Below are 21,747 nucleotides of genomic sequence, written 5' to 3'. Positions count from 1 at the left end.
GCACAAACTTTGTAAGTAGACCAGTATAAAATGAAAATTTTATTTAAAAAAAAAAGATCAGGTCTGCAGACAGGTGGTAAGCTCAGTTCTATATGTTAAATTAGAGGAGCCCTGAATCCTCAGGTGATGATTATGCAGAGTGCACACCTGGAAGAGATGCTGAGGTGACCCAGCCCGACCCCTAATGGATTTCCCCCGGAAGAGCACCTCCCAGGTGGGGATAAGACAGCAGAGTCTGGTTTCCAGCTGAGTGGGAGCTGACTGTTCTTTTTTTCATCCATGGATTATTTTCCTTCGTTTTCATGGACCATTTAAAAAAAAACAGTCATTTCCCAGTAAGAGTAAGGGAGGTGGTCTAGTGGCAAGAACCCGCACTACAATCCCAAGTGCACACAGTTTGAATCCTCCACCTGCTTTGCGGGAGAAAGATGGGAAATCTCCTACCATGCGATTATCTGCTTCTGAAAACCAGAGGGTCAGCTATGGGTAGGTTCCAATGCAATGGTACTCAACAACAACAACTATAAGAATAAGTGGCAGGGAAACTTGATTAATGGAAATGGAACAACTAGATTACAAATTATGAAAATGTTCATGCAGTGTGAAAAATGTAAGCCGGTGTACACCTTGTACAGAGATTATTGACCAGGACCCAGAATTGCTCTGTAACCCTTTACCAAAAATACAATAAAATATTTTTTAAAGTGAAATATGTTCCAGTGAGAAGTGACCACTCCAGCTTCTGTAAGGTTACAGGTCCATCTAGTCCAGCATCCTGGCTTCTAGCTGGCAGCTGGCAGGCAAGATCTAGGGCTCTGGTAGGAACTGTGACCACACAAGTCCATTTGACAGGCCATCCACCAGGAAGAGTCCAGAGCTCTGAGAGAGTGGAGAGGAAGAGTCAAGAGATGCACCTAATGAGACTGAAAAATAAAAGAGGACACAGAGAGAGAGAAAGATGAGGAAGGAACAGTGGCAGAAACAGAAGCACGCCCCGGGCAGGCATATCATTGGCAGTTGTCCTTTAAAAGAAAATACATGGAGGTGAAAGAGGAACAGTGAAGTAACAGAAGGCATGGCCAGGCCTTTCCAGTTTCATCATGACGCTTTGTCTTCCAGAGCCTCCTTTTGAAATCATCTGTTCAGCTCATGCTTCATTTCTTCTTCATTCAGTCCATTTATTCTATACCCCAAAGCCTGTCTTTTCTAACATTCTGTTTGATCTTTTGCTGCCTTCATGTATGATGTCCCTGATGTCATCTTAAAACTCATCTAGGCTTCATTCGTTAGCTTTCCGTGCTGCAAATCTTTTCCTGAAATGCTCTCTAAATTCTGGTGGGATATAGTCAAGGTTGTGGTTTGTGGTTGGTTAGTTGTTTTGATTTTGTTTTCTGATGGCTTGTTTTCATGTTCTTAAGCTGAACTTGAACTTGCATATGGACAACTAATGGTCTCTTCTATAGTGTCCGACCTTGTTCAGAATGAGGATACTGAGCTGCTCCACCAATTCTTTCCACAGATGCAGCCTGTTTGATTTCTGTGTCATTCATATGCAAGGTGCATGTATGGAGTTGCCCTTTGTGTTATTGGGCGGAAGGGTGTTTCAGATAAATGGGCTGCTGACCTTACAGATTTTATCACGTGCTCTCTGACATCATCTCTTACCAAAGCTTATTTTCCAATTACTAGCCCCTCTTTGTTTCCAATTTTCACATTCCAGCCACCAACAATACTTTCTTGATTGCATGTTTGATCAATTTTAGACTTCAGAGGTTGGTAAAATGTTCAATCTCTTCATTTGGGCATTGGTGGTTAGTTCATAAATTTTAATTATAGTTGTATTGACTGATCCTCCTTGTGGGCATATGGATAATATATTACTTTAAGTGTCGCGTAAAGGCTGGTATGATAATAATAAAATAATAGAGGATGATGGCCAACTCAAGCACTTTGAGAATATTTGGATTTGCTTTTTTTTTTTTTTTTGGTTGGTTTTTGTTTGGTTGGCTTTGCTTTGTTTACTTTTTCTTAGAGAAAAAGAAGCCAGTGAAAGGAAAAGGGTCCCAATGGTAAGGGGCAATTTGACAGATCATAGTAGGGGCCAGGCTGGTGCCACTGGGCATCAGGAGGGCAGTGGAAGGATAAGCCTTATAAAGGGAGTAGGGGCATTGCCTCCTTTCAACAGGAGAGAGAAGAAAGGAGCTTGAGATGAGGAAGAAAGTGACCTTGATCTTGTCAGCAAGATTCGTAGCAGATCTTTAAACCTTCCAAGTGACTGTCCGAAGCACAGCAGTCAGTGTCTGCAGACCTGGAGCAGCAGCAGAAGGCCATTCAGAGTTTGAGAAATTCCCACTTAGGTCCTGCGTCGGGAGTGTCCACAGTTAACGACTGTGTGGTTTCAGGGACTGAGCAGGGACTGTCACCTGAAGGTAAGGAAATTCAGTCTTCATCCTCCAGACTGTTTGACATTGAGCAAGTCACTCAGTGTCCCAGAGCCTCAGCTTTCTTGTGTGTAAAATAGAGATCATAACATCTATTGATGCTGTCGGAGCCGTAAAGGGTGTGTGTGCACATGACACCAGACATCACTACGCTAGCCTGCCTGCCTTTGCATAAATAGATGATCAGACTCCTTCCTTTCCTTTTAAAGCATCTGAGCAATAAAAGTTAAACAAGGACTCAGACAACAGGAAATAGTTTCTTGAAGTTCAACTCCCCCAAACCACAAATTCTGCTGTCGTTACTGTGGCTCCTGAAGAAGTTCTGTGTTGTTTCTGAAGAAGTGTTTGTACTGTGCTTACCCCGTACCTGGCTGCTGGTTCCGTTCTTTTCCATGGCTGTCATTTGGTGAAGTTCCTCTATTATCCCCAAGCTGTCACTGTTCTAAGAATGCAGTCTCTCCTATATGGCCTGATGCTAATGTGTAAATGGGGCCGGGGGCGGGGGGCGGAGAATGCAGCCTCTCACTGTGTGACACCCAAGTGAGGACAAGTCTGCCTGGGATACAGGTGGCCTGGGTCCCAGCAGCTGTGCTTTAAAAGAGGATGTGGAATGATGTCTTATTTCAGAGGCTTCCAAACTTGATTGAGCACTATGGAGTCACACAGACTGCCACTTAAAAAGGCAGATCCCGTGGGCAGGGAGAAAAGTGCAACAATGAGTGAATGGAAATCCAAAATCTCAAATTTTCATTAAAATTAATAATCATTAAAAAAATGTTTTTAAAAAAATGCAGATCCCTCAGATGATTGGATAATGTGACCCAGGCGAATGGTGGGGTATTATTCAACAGGTACAAAATGAAAGGAAGTGCTGATATATGCTGTATGAATGAACCTTGGAGACGTTCTCCTGAATGAAATAAGTTGCTAAAGGATGAATAGTGCATGGTTCTATGTATTTGAAATATCCAAGATGGGAAAGTGTTTAGAGACCAGAGTTGATGGGTGCTGACCAAGAGTAGACAGGATGGACGGGAAAGGGGGATTCTTTGCTAAGGGGACACTGAGCTGCTGCGAAGGATGGCAGAAATCTATAAACGAGCAGCAGTGAATAACGTGAATGGAATTAATGTCATCAGGTTGTACACCTGAAGAATACTGGGAAAAGCAAATGATGTATTATATATATATATATATTTACAGTATTAAAAAGTGTAAACACCAGAAAAGCAAACAGTGCAATAATCAAGCAAGCAGAGAACTTGAAAAGGCCTTTCACCAAACACATGAAAAGATGCTCATTAGCCATCAGAGAGATGCCAGTCAAAACCACAGTGAGACATCATTTCACTCCCTCTAGGGTGGGGCCTTCTGGTGGCCTGGTGGTAACAATCTGCACACCCATCCCAAAAGCACACTGTTCAAATCCACCAGCTGTTTTGTGAGAAAAGGATGGGCACTCTCGCCCTGTGTGATTAACTGCCTTTGAAAACCTGTTGGAGGGTCAGCCGTGAGCCACTTCCGACTTGATGGCACATAACAACAACAAGACGTCATGACTGTTGTTGTTGTTATGTGCCCTCAAGTCGCCCGCCACTCATGGTGACCCTGTGTGCAGCAGCTCTGAAGCCTGCCCTGTCCTAAGCCAGTCTCACTGACTCCAGCACACCTACCCCCTTGGTCCCAGTTATTATATCCATCCATCTCATCCGGGGTTTTCCTCTCCTGTGCTGTAGCTAAGATAAAAAGGGGGAGGGAGAGCAGAAAATGGCAAATGTTGATGAGAATGTGAGGTGTTGGAGAATTTTATCAGTTGCTGATGAGAATGTGAAATGGTACAGCCATTGTAGAAAACAATGTGGAAGTACATTGTTGTTGTTGTTGTGTGCCGTCGAGTTGCTTGTGACTCATAGCGATCCTATGTACAACAACCCTAAACTCTGCTCTGTCCTGTGCCAATCTCACTGTCTCCGACACACTCACCCCGGTTACTCCAGTCACTGAATCAATCTACCTCATAGAGAGTTTGTACATAGGGTTTTCAGAGGCCTGCTATTTCAGAAGTGGATGGCCAATCCTTCTTCCTAGAATCTGAATCTGAATTCTCAGATTTAGAGAAGTATCTGACAGACAAGCATTTTACAGAAAAAAAGTGAAAGGTATATCCCTAATTCTGGAGTTAACCATTAGTTTCAGTGTTGTCCCTGCCCTTGGCACAAGTGTCTTGACCCACTTATTTCCCTACTCCACCATCCACTAGGATACCCACCCACTCCTTCAACACCTATCTCCCATTGTCCAGTCTTTGATCTGATAGCTTATACCTGAAGCTTTCTGGGCTTCTGTGATTCCAAACACATCACCTGCTGACAATTTCTTATGCTGTGATCAGTGTCTCTTAAGTTTAGTGGTACTGTTTCCCAAGCAAAGGTGATGTGTCCTGTAGAACTGGTGTGGCCCTTGGTCGGCAGGGAGAAATTGGTAAAAATGGACTCAGAGATTCCACCTGTAGATAGACACCCCAAAAGACTTGAAAGCAGAGGCTCAAGCAGACCAATGAGCATGTGTGTGTGTGTGTGTGTGTGTGTGTGTTACAGCACTCTTCCCAACAGCCAAAAGGTGAAAGCAACCTAAATGCTTTCACATGAGATAAACACCCCAAAAACTTGATGGGATTTTGTTTCTTCATAAGAAGGTTTAGGACCATAGCTTGATGAAATGTTTAGTGCTTCTGTTCTACCTCTAAGTTCGAGTTTTAGTGTTTGTGTCTTAAAAGCTTGTGAGGCACCACTGGTTCTAGACCACAGAACAGGAGTGAGGTAAGGAGCAACAGGAATAAAAGAAGGTTTAGAATGTGTTGCTGAATTTCCTCAGTAGAAAAATCCCTTCTTTCCCCTGAGATCAAAAGAACTAGATGGTGCCCAGCCACTGTTTCTGAACACTTTAATTCTTCCATAGAAGAATCAAAAGAGGGGGAAATGCAGAACAGGATTTCAAATTCTCATGGACTGTACCTACACTTTTTGGAGCCATCGAACCCTTGAAACAATACCCTGAGACAATTTTTAAACCTTAAACTAACACTATTTCCTGAGTATCATCCTAAAACCAAACAATAGCTTAGCTTAACGAGTTAAATAATAAAAAGTCTCCCTTAAGCAGTATACTCTTTTAAGAACTTTCTGTAAGGGATCAAATTAGTAACAGCACCTTGAAAAATTAGATAGTATAGTAGTCTAAGGGAACATTGAGTTAATGAAGGAGAACCTCTCAAAAAAAAGTGGAAATGGTTTCACAGCTCACAAAATTTAGCCAGTGTTACTGAATTGTACATATTAAAATGGTAGAATTTGTGTACATTTTTCTGATTATATTTTCAGCAACAACAATTTTTTTCCTCTTCCATTTTGAAAATACAGATTCCTGGGTGGCGGTGGTGGTGGTGGTGGTTGTTGTTAAGTGCTGTCAAGTCGTAGGCGACTCATAGCGACATTATGAATGAAAGTCCTGGACACCTGTATAACTTTCATCCTTTCTCCAGGTTCATAGGGAGAGGCAAGCTATTGTGGAAGTGGATGCCACTACTGCTTTCAAGCTTGTTTTAATCAGGGAGCTCCACCAAACACTGTCCTCCATGGGTAACCATTCTCTCATTTGACTCATCAGTGTCACAGTGTTCGGCTTCACAGCAACCACAAGATACCTCTGTACAGCAAGTGGACATACCAGGGTTACACGACCTAGAAGAATGTTTCACCAAAAACAATTAAAGGCAGGCCTGAGGGCCACAGAGTAGGGTCACCCACCTTTGGCTTGGTAGCATCACTTTCTGTCTGCTAGGCCAACTGATCTCTCTTTCTCTATGCTGTTGTTGTTGGTGCTGTTGTTAAGTGCCGTCAAGTCGTAGGCAACTCATAGAGACCCTATGAACAGAAGTCCTGGACACTGTTATAACTTTCATCCTTTCTCCAAGATTCCTGGGTACTTGAGTTTAATTGGTCTGGGCTGGGGCTCAGTAGTCAGTATCTTAGCAATGCACATGTGTTGATGTTTCATGATTTGGGAGCCACATTATATACACCCTGTAATTAAAACTTGGACTCAAGGCAGGGGAGAAATCAGAAAACTCGGGAATTAGCTCATAATCACCACTGATGTTGTCTAAATTAATTCCTGATTAACAGGTGGAAGAAATAGACAGCAGAACAGAAATCGATTACATGAGAACTGGGTAGTTGGGAGCTTGGAACAAAATCCAAGAACCCAGCCTTCTCCTCTCCCACCACCCCCATCTGTCTGGCCTCCCCATCACATTTCTTTATTCTCAATGGTGCCATGTTATCTTTTCAAAACACAAAGGAAATATCTCTCCCCTCTGTACACCTCCCACAAAAATCTACCCCTGGTGAACTTTGGAGAAATCTGCTAACAGCTCTGTCAGAAGACCCCACAAAGCTAAAAGCATCCTTTGAGGCTTTGATGTCTGACAGGATGTGTCCTCTGAAAGCTCAGAGATGGCCCTGTTATTTCCTCTGATAGGCCAGTGAACGCTCCACAATGCCAAGTGGGGACCCTGCGCAGGACCCAAAGTGTGATTCCTAGAGACGAGACATGTACCTGCCCGGTGGGAGTACTGATGTCACCCGATCCCGGCAGGCACCAGGCCCCTGGAGTCTACTCTCCATCTCCCCGTATGCCTCATTAGGGAGGTCAATAGCCAAGACATTTCCCTTGTCCTGATGGTCTGAGAAGTGCTGTGACAAAGTGAGTTAGGTGTTGAGCTACTCACTGAAAGGACAAATTCACCACCCACTTTGTGTCTGTAAAACCTCTGAAACCCTCAGGGGCACTTCTGCTGAGTCCTGTGTGGTCACTATGAGTTGAAATGACTGAACAACAGTGGATTGGGATTGGACCAACCAATCAGAATGTCAGCATCTGTGAAAACAACAAAACACCAGCCATAGCTGACTTCTGCCAACTCCACAGGAGACTGTCCCATCAACAGCATCCACAATGCAAACCCAATGCCCACAAGGTCATATATGACCCCCACATTCCCATGCCTATTTTTAATTCCAGCAAGTAGGGACCAGTCCTTGGAGAAGGACATCATGCTTGGAAGGATGGAGGGACAGCACAGAAGAGGAAGACCCTCTATGACGTGAATTGAGTCAGTGACTGGGATAATGGGGGTAGGTGTGTTGGAGACAGTGCGATTGGCACAGGACAGAGCAAGCAGAGTTTATGGCTGTTGCACATAGGGTCGCTATGAGTCACAGGCGACTCAACGGCACATAAAAACAACAACCAATCCTACTGCCCTACTGGGTCCAAAGTCCATTGCACAAGCTACACAGACCACACAGAACCATAGTAATGAAAGTTAACAGGTTGCAATTCAGATTGGCAACAGGATACAGTTTCTCAGTCAGGACAGCTTCTGACACATTTCCCACAAGCATTTCAGCCTTTAGTCTTGCATGTTTTAGGTCAGTGTTACAAAACCCTCTTAGTATCCCCCGGCTGTAGTCCTGCTGCAAGCTTAGGTGAAGGCCCTTGGCTTCATCTCCGTGGGCAGCAGTCCTGAGGTCAGCTCTGTCTCACTCTTGTCAGGTCTCTGATTCTCTGCGGCGGCTGTTCTCCTGTAGGTCTCACTGGTGCAGTAATCTCTCGGCCTGTAGGACGCCCACTGCATTCTCTGCTGCTTTCTGCTGGTGACGACATTCCCAAATGTATGCCTGCTGAGCCCGTTCAATTTAAACCTGGTGGAATGGCAAAACTAACCAATCCTCTGATGAGGAGACTAACAAACTGAAAAGGCAAGAGAGGAAAAAGTCTGGTTAATACTCTTTGCTTCCACTTCTGGGGGATCCATTTCAGGCAGCCATCAGCAGTAAGAACTAAGGGTCTTCACAGCAGACTGGTTGATAAGTGATAAAAATTAGAAATAAGGGAGCTCTGGTGGCCTAGTGGCAAGAATGTGCACTGCAATCCCAGAGGTATGCGGTTCGCAACCACCAGATGCTTTGCTGGAGAAGGAGGAGCAATCTCCTGTACCAGTCAGATCCAGTTTGACGGTACACACAAAAAATAATAAAAATTGGAAATAAATGACTAACAAAAGTCAACTCTTTTAAATGCTTTATGGCAAATCCATTGCTATTCGTTGCCATCTAGTCATGACAAGCCCCTCTGTGCACAGTAGCACTGCTGTTCTACAGGGTTTTGAAGTCTGTGGCTCTTTCAGAAGCAGGTCACCAGGCCAGTCTTTCGAGACAACTGTGGGCAATGATGTCACTAGGGTTAACATCACCTTCCACCCCCAATACTGGTCCATAGCAAAACCTTAGGAATGTTTATTGTCTGTTGTAACCATAGAACAGTAAGTGATGAATGAATACAGCTGTAAGTTGTTTAAATGTAATATGTCTTGTGTTATATAAAGACTAACCAAAACACTCTAGGATTTTTATACATTGAATTGCAATATTATTAGTTACAATTAGTAACCAAGTGAAAGTCTTTTTTTCCCTCTCTCTCCTTTTAACTACTACTTCAGTTCTGAAGTTATTGATAGGAGTTTGCAACTACTAATTACCACAATCTTATAACTGACACACCAGAAAATTTGGCAAAATCAACATCTATAAAAACACTGGCAGCAGCGAAAACAACAGTGCCGGCTTGGGGCGTCTGAGAGGAAACCACATGATCTGAAGCGGCGATGCACTTGGGTAACACTCTCACAAGGGAGCACTAGAGGGTTCACTAAGTTAGCATAGAGTGTCAGCTGGGCTTATGGAGAACGTTTTTATTGTTGTAACCAACTGTTCATTCCTGTTGAGTTGATTCTGACTCAAAGCCATGTGATAGGGCAGCACAGAACTGCCCCATAGAGTTCGTAAGGCTGTAATTTGTTCAGGAGATGGCCAGCTATTTCCCCCACAGAGCAGCTAGTGAGTTTAAACTGTCAACCTTTCAGTTAATCACTGACCACTTAACCACTATGCCACCACTTCTATAACTACAGGGATAATTTTATTTAAAAAAAAAATCCTGCTGTAACATTGCACAGATTTTTTGTAGGCGGTCTTTTTGGTGTTGCCCACTCTGACCATGTCAAACAATATGCTCTGCAACCACATATGACACTACTACCTCTGGACAGTTTTGAACCATCAACTTTTCTGCTCATAGCCAACCACTTAACCATATGCCCATGCAGAGATTTCTGGTATATCCCCACAATGTCCTATTTAGACATCTGTTTTCTAAATTATTGTTTGCTCAGTACCTAAGGAATAGGTAACAGTCCAAGTGAAGTGAACAACGCTACCATAAGGAAGGTGATGGGGGTGGTATGGGGATGTTATGTGTGTGTCTGTACTCACACAGACAAAAGGACACAGTCTGAAATGGAATGCATAAGATATTTAGGATCTTCTTCTTTATCCTTCATACTTTATTCTAGAGAGCCCTGGTAATGCAGTGGGTTAAAGTACAGCTGGTAACTGGGGGGTCTGCAGTTCAAATCTACCAGCGACTTCATGGGAGAAAGACATAGCTGTCAGCTTCCTTAAAGCTCATTGGCCCCAGAGCCTCCAGGGCAGTTGTGCTCCATCCTCTGGGGTCAGTCGGAGGTGGAACTGACTCCATGGTGGGGGCTCAGGATTCTCAGCGCTTCCTGAATTGTCTATAGTGGTTTTCTTTTATAATAAAAAAACAAAACTTTCATATGCATTTTCTGATGATTCACTGACTGGCATCAGGTAAACTTCTGGCTTCTGATGTTCACCCCAAATTAAAACAGCTCTCTATAGCCCAGGCACACTGTCTGTCATGCCTCCACCCCCAACCCACCCCAAGACCATGGTTTCTCTGTTCTTTTTCCACATCCCTTGGTGGCTGAATGGGAAATGATCGCTGTTTCCCCCTCTAATTGTTCTGGGCTCATTTCCACTCTCCTGAGAGAGGTGGAAGTCTTGTATTTTCACCTGCACCCTCACTCATACCATTTGTAGTGCCCATTGGGATGGGTCATGGGAGCAGCCCCAGAAGTTTCGCTTTGTAATAGACAGGCCTGTCAGGTGAACACTGAGCTCTAGTGTCTTAGAGGTAAGGAATCATGCTGCCAGCCCAGAAGTATGTGGTTCAAATCCACCAGCTGGTCCATGGGAGAAAGATGGGCACTTTCCTCCTGTGTGATTTACAGCTTCTGAAAACCCACAGGAGGGTCAGCTGTGGGCCAGTTCCTCCTCGACAGAACACAGCCACAACAACAGTAATTGAGTGAACCATTGCACCAGGGAGGCACTCAATTCTGAGAATAAACAAGCACTCAAGAGCAAAACAGCAGTAGTTACCCAGGGTTAAAGCTCAGGAGGCAGGTAGAGGAAGGGTGGAAGGATGAACGGGAATGAGAATCATGGGGAGGAGGTGGGGAAACTAAGTTTCCACGGTGAGTATTGTAACTGATGTCATAAAACAAAATCTGTATGAATGTTGGGATGGAAAATGCATTTGCTCTGTAATTGTACACTCAAATCACAATGTTTTAAAAAAAGAAATCAGTCAAGTTTCTTTTTCTGTATGAAGCCCACCAACTGTCTCTCTTTGTGCCCCACAGATACGATGCTGCCCAGCATGTCAGTGATTGGAGAGGTCACAGTTTTCTGTGCTGAATCCTTTGTGCAAACTTAAGCGCTGGACAGCAGCACTCAAGGAAACCAAAGCCATTTGTGGAAGAACAAAGCCAAAAGCCTTTATTTTATTCTGAGAAGTTCACAGCCCCATCCCAATTCACACCTGCCCCACCCCCCAAAGAAAATCCAACAAGCCACTGTACCCCGGAGGACGGAATGGCCAGCAAGCGGAAATCTACGACGCCCTGCATGGTCCGGACGTCCCAAGTCGTGGAGCAGGACGTGGCTGGGGAGGGAGACCGCGCCACCCAAGACAAAGCCGTGGGTGCGCCGCAGCCCGAAGTGGCCAGGGACAGCTGGCCGGTGGAGCCCGAGAGCTCTTCCAAAGAAAGCGACGTGCTTGAGGTCAAGGCCACGGGCGAGCCTGCGTGCAGGAAGCTCCAGGGCGGGTACGAGTGCAAGTACTGCCCCTTCTCCACGCAGAACCTGAATGAGTTCACGGAGCACGTGGACCTGCAGCACCCCAACGTCATCCTGAACCCCCTGTACGTGTGCGCCGAGTGCAATTTCACCACCAAAAAGTACGACTCTCTGTCAAGCCACAACACCAAGTTCCACCCAGGGGAGACCAACTTCAAGCTGAAGCTGATCAAACACAACAGCCAGACGGTGCTGGAGCAGTCCATCGAGGCAGCCCCCCACGGGGTCACCGTGGGCCACTCGGGGGCCCCCTGCGCCGACAGCGACCCCGCCATCGCCGTCAGCAAGACCCCCATCATGAAGGCCGCCAAGGCCAAGGCCGAGGCCAAGAAGGGGCCCCGCAAGCCCGAGGAGGCCGCGGCTGAGAACCATGCCGATGGGCCTGCACGCCTGGCGGCCGATGCGGCCGAGCTCCTGTCCCGTCTGGGCGGCGTGGAGCTGCTGCAGGACTCGCTGGGCCACGTCATGCCCTCCGTGCAGCTCCCCCCAAACATCAACCTCGTCCCCAAGGTCCCCGTCCCGCTCAACACCACCAAATACAACGCGGCCCTGGACACCAACGCCACCATGATCAGCTCCTTCAACAAGTTCCCCTACCCGACGCAGGCTGAGCTGTCCTGGCTCACGGCCGCCTCCAAGCACCCGGAGGAGCACATCCGCATCTGGTTCGCCACCCAGCGCCTCAAGCACGGCATCAGCTGGTCCCCCGAGGAGGTGGAGGAGGCCCGCAAGAAGATGTTCAATGGCACCATCCAGCCGGTGCCCCCCACCATCACGGTGCTGCCCGCCCAGCTGGCACCCACCAAGATGCCCCAGCCCATCCTGCAGACGGCGCTGCCCTGCCAGATCCTCGGCCAGACCAGCCTGGTGCTGACGCAGGTCACCAGCGGCTCCACCACCGTCTCCTGCTCCCCCATAGCCCTCGCTGTGGCCGGGGTGACCAACCATGGCCAGAAGAGACCCCTGGTGACGCCCCAGGCTGCCACCGAGCCCAAGCGTCCCCACCTCACACAGGTGCCAGAGCCACCCCCACCCAAGGTGGCCCAGCCGCCCCTGCCCCCGGCCAGCGACCGCAAGAAGACCAAGGAGCAGATCGCCCACCTCAAGGCCAGCTTCCTCCAGAGCCAGTTCCCCGACGACGTGGAGGTCTACAGGCTCATCGAGGTGACCGGCCTGGCCCGGAGCGAGATCAAGAAGTGGTTCAGCGACCACCGGTACCGGTGCCAAAGGGGCATCGTGCACATCACCAGCGAGTCCATTGCCAAAGACCAGATGGCCCTGGCAGCCACCCGGCACGGTCGCACGTACCACGCGTACCCAGACTTTGCCCCACAGAAGTTCAAAGAGAAGACACAGGGCCAGGTGAAAGCCCTGGAGGACAGCTTTTTGCAAAGCTCCTTCCCAAGCCAGGCGGAACTGGAGCGGCTGCGGGTGGAGACGAAGCTGAGCAGGAGGGAGCTTGAGGCCTGGTTCTCCGAGAGGCGCAAGCTCCGCGACAGCATGGAGCAGGCAGTCCTGGATGCCATGGGGCCTGGCAGGAAGGGCCCGGACGCAGCGGCCCCCAACGGGACCCTGCCCCGGCTCGAGCAGCCAGCTGGCACCCTGCTGCCCGCCGCCGTGCCGAGCCCTGTCCCGGCCATCACCAGAAGCCAGGAGCAGGTGCGTCTCCTGCGGGGCACCTTTGTCAGGACCCAGTGGCCCACCCCGCAGGAGTACGACCAGCTCGCGGCCAAGACCGGCCTGGTCCGGACTGAGATCGTGCGCTGGTTCAAGGAGAACAGATGTCTGCTCAAAACCGGCACCCCCAAGTGGATGGAGCAGCCGCAGCCCCAGCAGGCGGTGGACGACCACGGCTATGAGGCCGTCCCCCAGAAAGCCAGCAAGCCCACCATGGCCGAGAGCCCCAGGAGTGGCAGCGAGGCCACGCAGCAGCACCAGGACCACAAAAAGCTCTGCGACGAGGACTTAGAGAAGCTGGGGTCCAAGGTGAAGATGGGTGGCGAGCAAGCCAAAGACTGTCTTGCCGCCAAGGCCCCAGAGGCCGCCTCGGACAAGTCGGAGGGCAGCAGCCGGGATGGCCAGGGCAGTGACGAGCACGAGGAGGCGGGCGTCGTGGACTGGGTGGAGGTGACGGTCGGCGAGGAGGACGCCGGCTCGGAGCGCTCGGATGGCTGGAGTCAGGCCGCCCCCGAGGGCCCAGCAGAGCTGGCCGACTCGGACTCTGACAGTGTGCCCGCCGAGGCCGCCCGGGCCTAGCCAGGTAACTGACTGCCACCCCACGTGGGGAGGAGGCTGGCTTCTCTTCTTATAGTGTGTGTGCTAATCTCACTCTTTGTTGTTGCTGTCAGATCACATGAAGGAACACAGGTGGAGTCCCCCAGGTGATCCCTGGGAGCTAGATAAGCCCGAGGGTCTGCTGAGGGTCAGTTCTAACTCAGCAGCTCGTAGCAACACCAGCAACATTCCTTCCCCCTTAGTCAGTCCCAGCTCATAACAGAAGACCCTCTTCAATGCAGACAGAATGCAGGCTTTTGGGTACAGACTGCCAGGCTTGTCTTCTGAGGAGACCCTGAGTGGGTTTGAACCAACAACCTTTTGCATAATAGTTGAACACCTAACTGTTTACACCACCTCGGAAATCATGGTTTTATTTCTCTTCATTCTCAAAGTAGGTGTGGATTGTACAGAGGTATGATGTTGACTTTGATGATGACATACATTTATTCTTTTTTTAAAAAAAAATCAACCTTGTCATGACAGGAGTCCAGTGCGAAGGCTGTATAGTGGAGTGGACCTGGGGGGAGGGATTATAAAATGATGAAAGAATTTTTCTTTTACTTTTCCAAGAGGGTAGTGTACTAGGGGGGAGGGTTGGGAGGGGAGAAAAGTGCAACAATGAATGAATGGAAATCCAAAGTCTCTGTAAATTTGCATTGAAATTAATAATAAATTTAAAAAAACATAACCACCACCACAACCTTCAGATTAGCAAAGAGCGCTGGACTTTTTTAGTTTGTTTTCTTTAACTGTAGTTTGGATGATAGTTTACAGAGCAAATTGGTTTTCTATTCAGCAGTTTATACCTGCTTGAGGTTGTAACATTTGTTCCAGGGTCCATAACAGGGGCTGGTCCTTGAAAACAGACATTGTGCTTGGGCAAGTGGAGGGTGAGGAAGACTCTCAGTGGGGTAGATTGACACAGTGACTGTGCCAGTGCGTTTGAGCTCGTGGGAGATGGTGAGGATGGCACAGGACAGAGCAAGGTTCAGATCTATTGTTCATCAGGTTGCTGCGTATTGTAGTCAACTCAGATAACAATCATAGCGACGTTGTCAAAAGGAAGACACTGAGGGGCTGGAAGCCGAGCCCCCTGCAGCCTGGGGCACACAGGCTTACAGGCCTGTTCTGTCCAGAATCGAGGTGCAGTTACAGGAACAAGCCCATGCTACCCCCGTTTTGTGGCGGCTCCCTTTAGACGCAAACATGGAAACGGTGCATCCTCCTTTATTTTCTTTTGGACCTTTTTTTAAGAGTAAGCAACCAGGCTGATGGTTAGAAATCTGGAGCTGCTGCTTCTAACTGGAAGGACTTTCGGAGTCCTTGGTCTGTCCCCTGACGCGGCTAAGGGAAGGTGCGCTGTGCCTCATTAAGTAGCTTTGCCAGCAGGCCGCTGGGGTGGCTACGCAGAACCCTCTTGCTCTAGAAGAGACTGGTGTGAATTAGGCCTGTGGAGCCAGGGAAGCCACAGGAAAGGAGGTTGCCATGGTTACTAATGGCCATGTCATCCCCATAATGGGACCTGCCACTGAAGTCTGTGTCTGTGCTTCAGGAGAGGGCTTGCAAATCCAAAGTCAGGACCCAAACACAGCAGCTTGTTTGGGGGTGACTCTAGGAGGGGGTGCAGGATCCTGGAAGGAGGCAGGAGGAAAAGATCTGCATTTGCCTGGGTTGATTTCTCCAGGGGTCGCTTACTCGGTCTCCCACATCCTCTTTCAGAATAATAGGAGAAAGGTTAAAATCGCAAGAATGATTCAGAAGGTCCCAAAGCAGCCCAGGGAAGTGTCCGACCTCTGAGTGAACACAGGCCACCTTGGCTGCCAGGCTGCTCATTCATTCATTCATTCATTCATTTATTCGCTCATTCCCTTAGTGATACAGCACGGCACATAGGAGGAGAGAAACCTCCAGAACCCTGTTGGAAGAAGTGTCATGGGCCTTTCGGTGCCATCCTGGCTTCTTCTCCTTTCACTTTCCCAGGATGTAGTCAAGACACTGCCCAGGAACATGTGGAGCCTGAGGGGGTCTCAGAGTGGCCCCACGTCACCAAAGGCACCAGCTGCCCACCTCCGTGGCCACCTCGGTCATTTCCTGCCTCTGACCACTCTCCCAGCTGCCTCTAATCTAGTCACATCTCCCATGTCAAAATGAGGAACTCATTTGCTTCTCAGATCTGTTATCAAAAACCTCTAGACTGTCCTTTCTTCTACTCTGGTGGTTTTTGATTGAGGATCTAAATCTGAATGGCTGGGTCTTTTACTCCCAGCTCAGAGTAAGCAGTACCAAAACCTGCCACCCTTGATTCCAAGACTGGAAATCTCCATAAGGGGCAGGACATGACAGCTCGGCCTTTTCTTTCTCCCAGTGGGTGGTTGGAAGGCTTGATCTTCCCACCTTTCAAAGAGCAGTCCAACATTTAACCCTCTCTGCCACCAGAGTTGAGACAAACTTAACTCACTGGTGCCAAGTCAGAGCCAGCTAGCTCACAGCTGACCCTCTCTCCCTCCCATGGGTCTTCTGAGGTTGTAAATGGCACAGGAGATTGCCTACCTCCAGAGAGGAGCCCCATTTCGGGCCACAGCACATCTCCCCATGAACTCTATCCCCAGAACTCCCCAAAGTGAACAACAGAAACCCAAATAATCCCCACATCCACTGCCATCAAGTCGCTTCTGACTTGTGGGGACCCTGTAGGACCCAAAAGGATAGAAGAGGACTGTCCCGTAGTGTCCACGGCGGTAACTTTACAGAAGCAAACTGCCCTGTCCTTCTCCTGTGGAATGGCTTCAGTGTTCAAACTGCAGGTCTTTGGGTTCACATCCTAGTGCTTTAAGCACTGTGTCACTGGGGTTCCTAAGTAGATCCTCATTTTTCAGGTCTCCTTGAGTTGGTGTTAACTCGACAGTGACTGGCGTTATAGGGCAGTTGAGCTGCTAGGTGCTAGAGACAATGTGATGAACTAGATCCCGCTTCACATGGAAGTCACAGCCAAAGGTGAGAAAGTGCACTCTTGCACTCTCTTTTACTAACCAGCCTGATATGAGTGTGATGGAAATGCCACAGCCAAGTTCAAAAGCACCTCAAAAGGACACTCAGCTAATTCTGGGGAATCGAAGGAGGCTCCCTGGAGGAACCAGCGTTTGCCTCAAGACCTCTGATGGGGCGGAATGTGGAGGTAAGGATGAGAGAGGTTCAGTCGGAAGGAAGAGCTCAGGTGGAAGTCCAGTGACAGCAGAAGGAACCGGGCAGCCGAGGAATCCAAAGAGGCTTGATGTAGGCAGAAAGGACAGTCTAGGGTCCAACAAATGATAAAAGGCAAATTCAAAGAAAACATGAAGATTTCTCACAGCAGCAAAACACTTCTGAGCCAGCTGTGTGCTGGATTTGAGTGTTAGGATGCTAAGTGTCCTGTACCTCAATGATACTTCTGAGCCCACTGCTGAGTAGAAGAAAAGACCTAGCAAACTGCTTCATTAAAAAAAAAAAAAGGTGGCCTATGAGCCCCCCTGGGGCAAGCTCTCCCTTACCTGTGGAGTCTTTGCGAGTCAGAATTCCCTCAACAGCACACAACAATAACTGGACTGAGAGAGGGGCAAGATGATCTTCTGTTGAAAACCTTCCTGGTGGTCACATCCAAGGTTCTCCAAGCCTTTCATGAACATTTCAACTTAAAAGGAAAAGCTCTCTCTAAATGCAGCTTTCAGGAAGGAACCAAACACACGAGTCCTTGAAATTCATAAATAGTCAGTGATGTCCTTGTTTAAACATATATTTATTTAGAAGCCTGCCAGTTGAGTTCATTCATTGCACATATAATAATCGCAAAAATAATTCATGGTTTTGACTTCACGAAAGTTGTTACATGGTGAGGGCATGAAGAACATGACAGCTGAGGGCTGCTTCCAGGACTGGTTCTGGGGAAAAGGAAGCAGCCCTGAGTAGAGCCCACCTCTATGCTTCAAGCTTTCAAAGCTCTGGAGAAGCCTTGACTTCTGGCAGGGGCACCTCTGCTGAGGTTACACGCCAAGACCAGTAATCTGTGTAGGCCTTTGGGTTTTATTGTCTTGATTACACCTCTGGACTTGAATTATAATCAGAGTACATTGAGAGACACTTCCCAGTAAGAAACTGATAAAGAAGTCCTCCTCAGATAGCCTAGTGGTTAAGGAGTTGTGCTCCCACCCAAAGAAAGGCAGTTCAAATCCTCCAGCTGCATAGATGATAAAGAGAGAGAGAGATGGATGGATGGATGGATGGATGGATGGATGGATGGATGGATGGATGGATGGATGGATAGATAGCAATGTACAGCATCTGAAAAGCCACTAGAAGGTCAGCTATGAGTTTGCTCCATCTCGACAGCAGTGTGTTGTTGAGAGTTATCTTAAGAATGACTCTCTGTACTTGAGCAAGATACTATGATGTCTATCAGACATGCACCTTGAGGGGTGACCTCATTGCTGATACGAGAAGACCTCCCACCTGTTGATACATACCTTGGGCCATCAGTGAGGCATCAAGCCGCCCTTACGAGGTAGAAACGGCTTTGGCCCATTTTACAGCGGGGTCCAGCTAGGTTTAGAGATAATAAATGACTTGCTTCCTGTAGTCTCCAGCCTCCCCCAGTGGTGACACTTCCACTGTGGCCCAGGCCATGGGAAGGCCTCGGTCATTTCCTAATTCTCCTTGAGAGTGGACAGGAGCACATGGCTTTCTCAGTCAGTTGGCGCGGATGGGCTCGCATGCCCTCTGTCCCGGGCACTGTGCCAGCCTGCATGGACTAGTCACATGACCTACACAACCCCTGCCTTTACTCCACGTGGTAAGGACAAGGTGTGCGGACACCAGCCGTGCTCACGAATGCCGCTAGAGCTCAGGGACAGAGGTGTGGCTTTCCTGTCCACTGGCTCCGTGAAAACCCACATGTACAGGCAAGTGGCCCCACTCACGTTAAATGGTGAAAACTGGGGCCCAGGAGGCCTCAAGGACCTGCCAGCACGCACTCAACCAACTTCTGAATTTACCCCCATGCTCCAGTCACTTCTCAATTCTTTTTTGTTTCTACTTGTTTATTTACAAAATTCGAATACAAACTTGAACAAATTCTTTCAATTTTCCTCACCCCCCCATCAAATTGTACAATCCATTATTAATTCCCCCTTCCCCCTGCACATCCACATCCCTCTGCTTCCAACCTCTCCCACCCCTCCTGGATCCTTATACTCATTCTATAATAACAGTTTTATACAATATTTGTCCTTATGGGACTGAGTTAGTTCACTCAGCATAGTGCTCTCCAGTCCTTCCCAAGCTAGGTAATAATTTACAAATTTATTGCTCCTGCGTGCTGCATACTATTCCACTGTGTGAGTGTACTCCTCAACTCTTGACTACAGTTCCCAATACCTAGTGATGAGGGGTGGCTGTGAGGAAGAGGGATAATTTGTGAAATGCCAGAAAAATGTTCTCCCTAGTTCAGCTTGCTTAAAATATTCAAGGCCACTAAGTGGTGCAGCCTGGCTATCATTTAGGATTCGGAGAATATTCCTATGGTCTGCTCAGATGTGCTATCTGGATATAGATATATGGAGGAATAGTTGGATGAGGGTGGGGGGATGGATGGATGGATGGTGGGGGGATGGGTAAGTGACTGACTAAAGGCATTATAATTAAATCTATTTTTCTGTTTTCTACCAGGCAGAGGTCATACCTCACCTTTAATCTCTGAATCCTAGTGCCTGTTTCAGAATAGAATCTCAAGAACTATTTCTTGAACCAACCTGTGACTTATCCAGGGAGTTGGTTTTCATCCTCTGAAGGCTGGTGTTTCAGGCCCTTTTCCCCCATCACTCTTTAGCCCCATTAGATGAAGGCAGGCAGGGGAGAGGGTCGGGCACAGTCAGGTCTCCATGTATGAGCACAGCTGAAGGGAAAGGCCTGCTCAGTGTTTATCAGCAGGTACTTCCCAGGTGATGGTTTGTCAGGGAGCTTCCACAGGATCTCTTATTATTGTTTACCCTATTCTGGAATTTTCTAAGAATTCTGTAAGAATCCCACTAGAAGAATTCCCTTTGGACAGCTTGTCTTGAAGGGATACTGCCCTTTGTAACAGCTTTTTGTTGTTAGTTGCCACTGATTGGCATGGTCACCCCACGGCCAGCAGAATGAAGCCTTGCCCAGTCCTGGACCATTTCCGCTGTTGTCCACACGCTTGAGTCCATTGTTGGGGTTACTGGGGACTCATCTTTTGGGATCCATAGCATTTCCAGTGGCTGGTTTTCAAAAGCAGATTGCCAGGCTTTTCTTCCTAGTTTGGCTTCAGCTCTGTTGGTACCTGACCCCCCAAGAGTGACCCGGCTGGTATTTGAAATATCGGTGGCATAGCTGCAAGCATCCTGGCAACATGTAAGTGACCTCAGCGTGACAAACTGACAAATGGATGATGGTAGAAAATGGGAAACCAAGGCCCACGTCCAGCCTTGAGCCTGTTAGTAGTCACTGTGACCTGCTGCCCCTCCAGGGACGAAGATGAGGCCTCGTAATGATGGGGATGAACCAAAACCCCAGAGCTGTGTCCCTCAATAGCTGCTTCTGCACGCAGCTCCCAGAACATCCGACTGTACTCGGGCCCAGGGCTTGAAGGACCCTGTCTCCACTGAAGGACACCTGTGAAGGACACCTGTGTCCACTGAAGGACACCTGTGTCCATTAAAGGATACCTCTGTCCATTAAAGGATACCTGTGTCCATAAGGACACCTGTGTCCACTGAAGGACACCTTCCACCCTGCGGAATGACAGTCGCCCCTGACCCTCTCTGCTCTTGTGTTCTCCTTCCAGGGACAGCCGTCAGAACTGCTGTGCTGGCGATGGGCGCTCTGTCCTGGAAGGAAGTCGGGAAGGTCCCTGTGCTGCCCACCGAAGGGCGCCTTCACCAGTGACCCCAGTGGAACTACTTCGCCGTGTGCCTGGCGGGTGCGGGAGCCTGGCCGCTGCCCATGCCCCTCCCGGACAGTGGTGGGGGACCATCCACAGTGCCAAAGTCCTACTACTGCATCTCCAGGGGTCCCTGTACATACTTGGCTCCCCAGCCCGCCCGCCTTCTGCTCTGCTGGGACCTGTCTGTACAATGAGGGGATTTTGTTACCTTTTCTAGCCCAGGCCACTATCCTTGTGCTGCCCATGTGGGGATTTCTCCCAGAGAGGGTGGGCTCATCACAAACGCTTCTCAATCTTCTCTTTTTTCCCTTATTTTTATTTTATTATTATTATTAAAGTTTTTGGCGGTTAGCATTAGTGCCATTATACCTTCTGGATCTGAGGGAGGAGAATCCATTTTTTAAAGTGGTTTGGAATTTGGGAGATTTTTTGGTGGGGAGGGCGAGCCTCCGTTTCAACCTAGAGAAGGTTGGTGGACAGCAGATCTTCCAGAAAATTCCTTTTCCAGTCTGCCCTCAGTTGGCTCTGGGGACCTGCCAAAAGGCAGGTCTGATTTCTCACACACTTGATCTCGCAGGAGGAGTCGCTGGGTGGCGTGGATGGTTAAGCATTTCACTAATAACGTCAAGTTTGGAGGTTCGCACCCACCCTGAAATTCCTCCGCAGACAAGTCTGGTGATTTGCCTCCCAAAAGGCTCCACCTTGAAAACCCCAGGGGCAATTCTACTCCACACCCTTGGGTCACCAGGGGTCAACCTCGGCTGGGTGGGAGACTGGCCTTTTTAAGCACTTTCTTAAATACCAGCAGAAAGGGCTCCTGTCTTTGTTAGAGTTATTATTACTACTTTTATGAAATTAAAACAAACAAAAAGATCTTCGTATCTAGATGGGACACTGATGAACAGCCCGGCCTTCCGTTTCTGTTCTTAACAGTCTTCTGGAGTGGTAGTCAACACGATTTCAGCTT

General features: G+C 48.3%; 1 protein-coding gene across 1 annotated transcript; it reads left to right on the top strand.

The window, feature by feature from the left end:
• The first annotated feature begins 11,302 nt into the window (after positions 1–11,302).
• On the top strand, positions 11,303–13,822 carry ZHX2 (zinc fingers and homeoboxes 2). Its single transcript, XM_006879316.1, has one exon. The coding sequence runs from the start codon at positions 11,303–11,305 to the stop codon at positions 13,820–13,822; it is 2,520 nt and encodes an 839-aa protein (XP_006879378.1).
• The last annotated feature ends 7,925 nt before the right edge of the window (positions 13,823–21,747 follow it).

The sequence above is a fragment of the Elephantulus edwardii genome, unplaced genomic scaffold (assembly GCF_000299155.1).
Source record: "Elephantulus edwardii isolate Elephantulus edwardi_28Jun2011 unplaced genomic scaffold, EleEdw1.0 scaffold00003, whole genome shotgun sequence".
NCBI lineage: Eukaryota > Metazoa > Chordata > Mammalia > Macroscelidea > Macroscelididae > Elephantulus > Elephantulus edwardii.
The sequence above is the reverse complement of the archived record's forward strand: the minus strand, read 5'-3'. Positions and strand labels throughout refer to the sequence as shown.

Bases quoted from the DNA above. Each gene is read 5' to 3' on its own strand.
- ZHX2 (XM_006879316.1), top strand. From the start codon at position 11,303: ATGGCCAGCAAGCGGAAATCTACGACGCCCTGCATGGTCCGGACGTCC.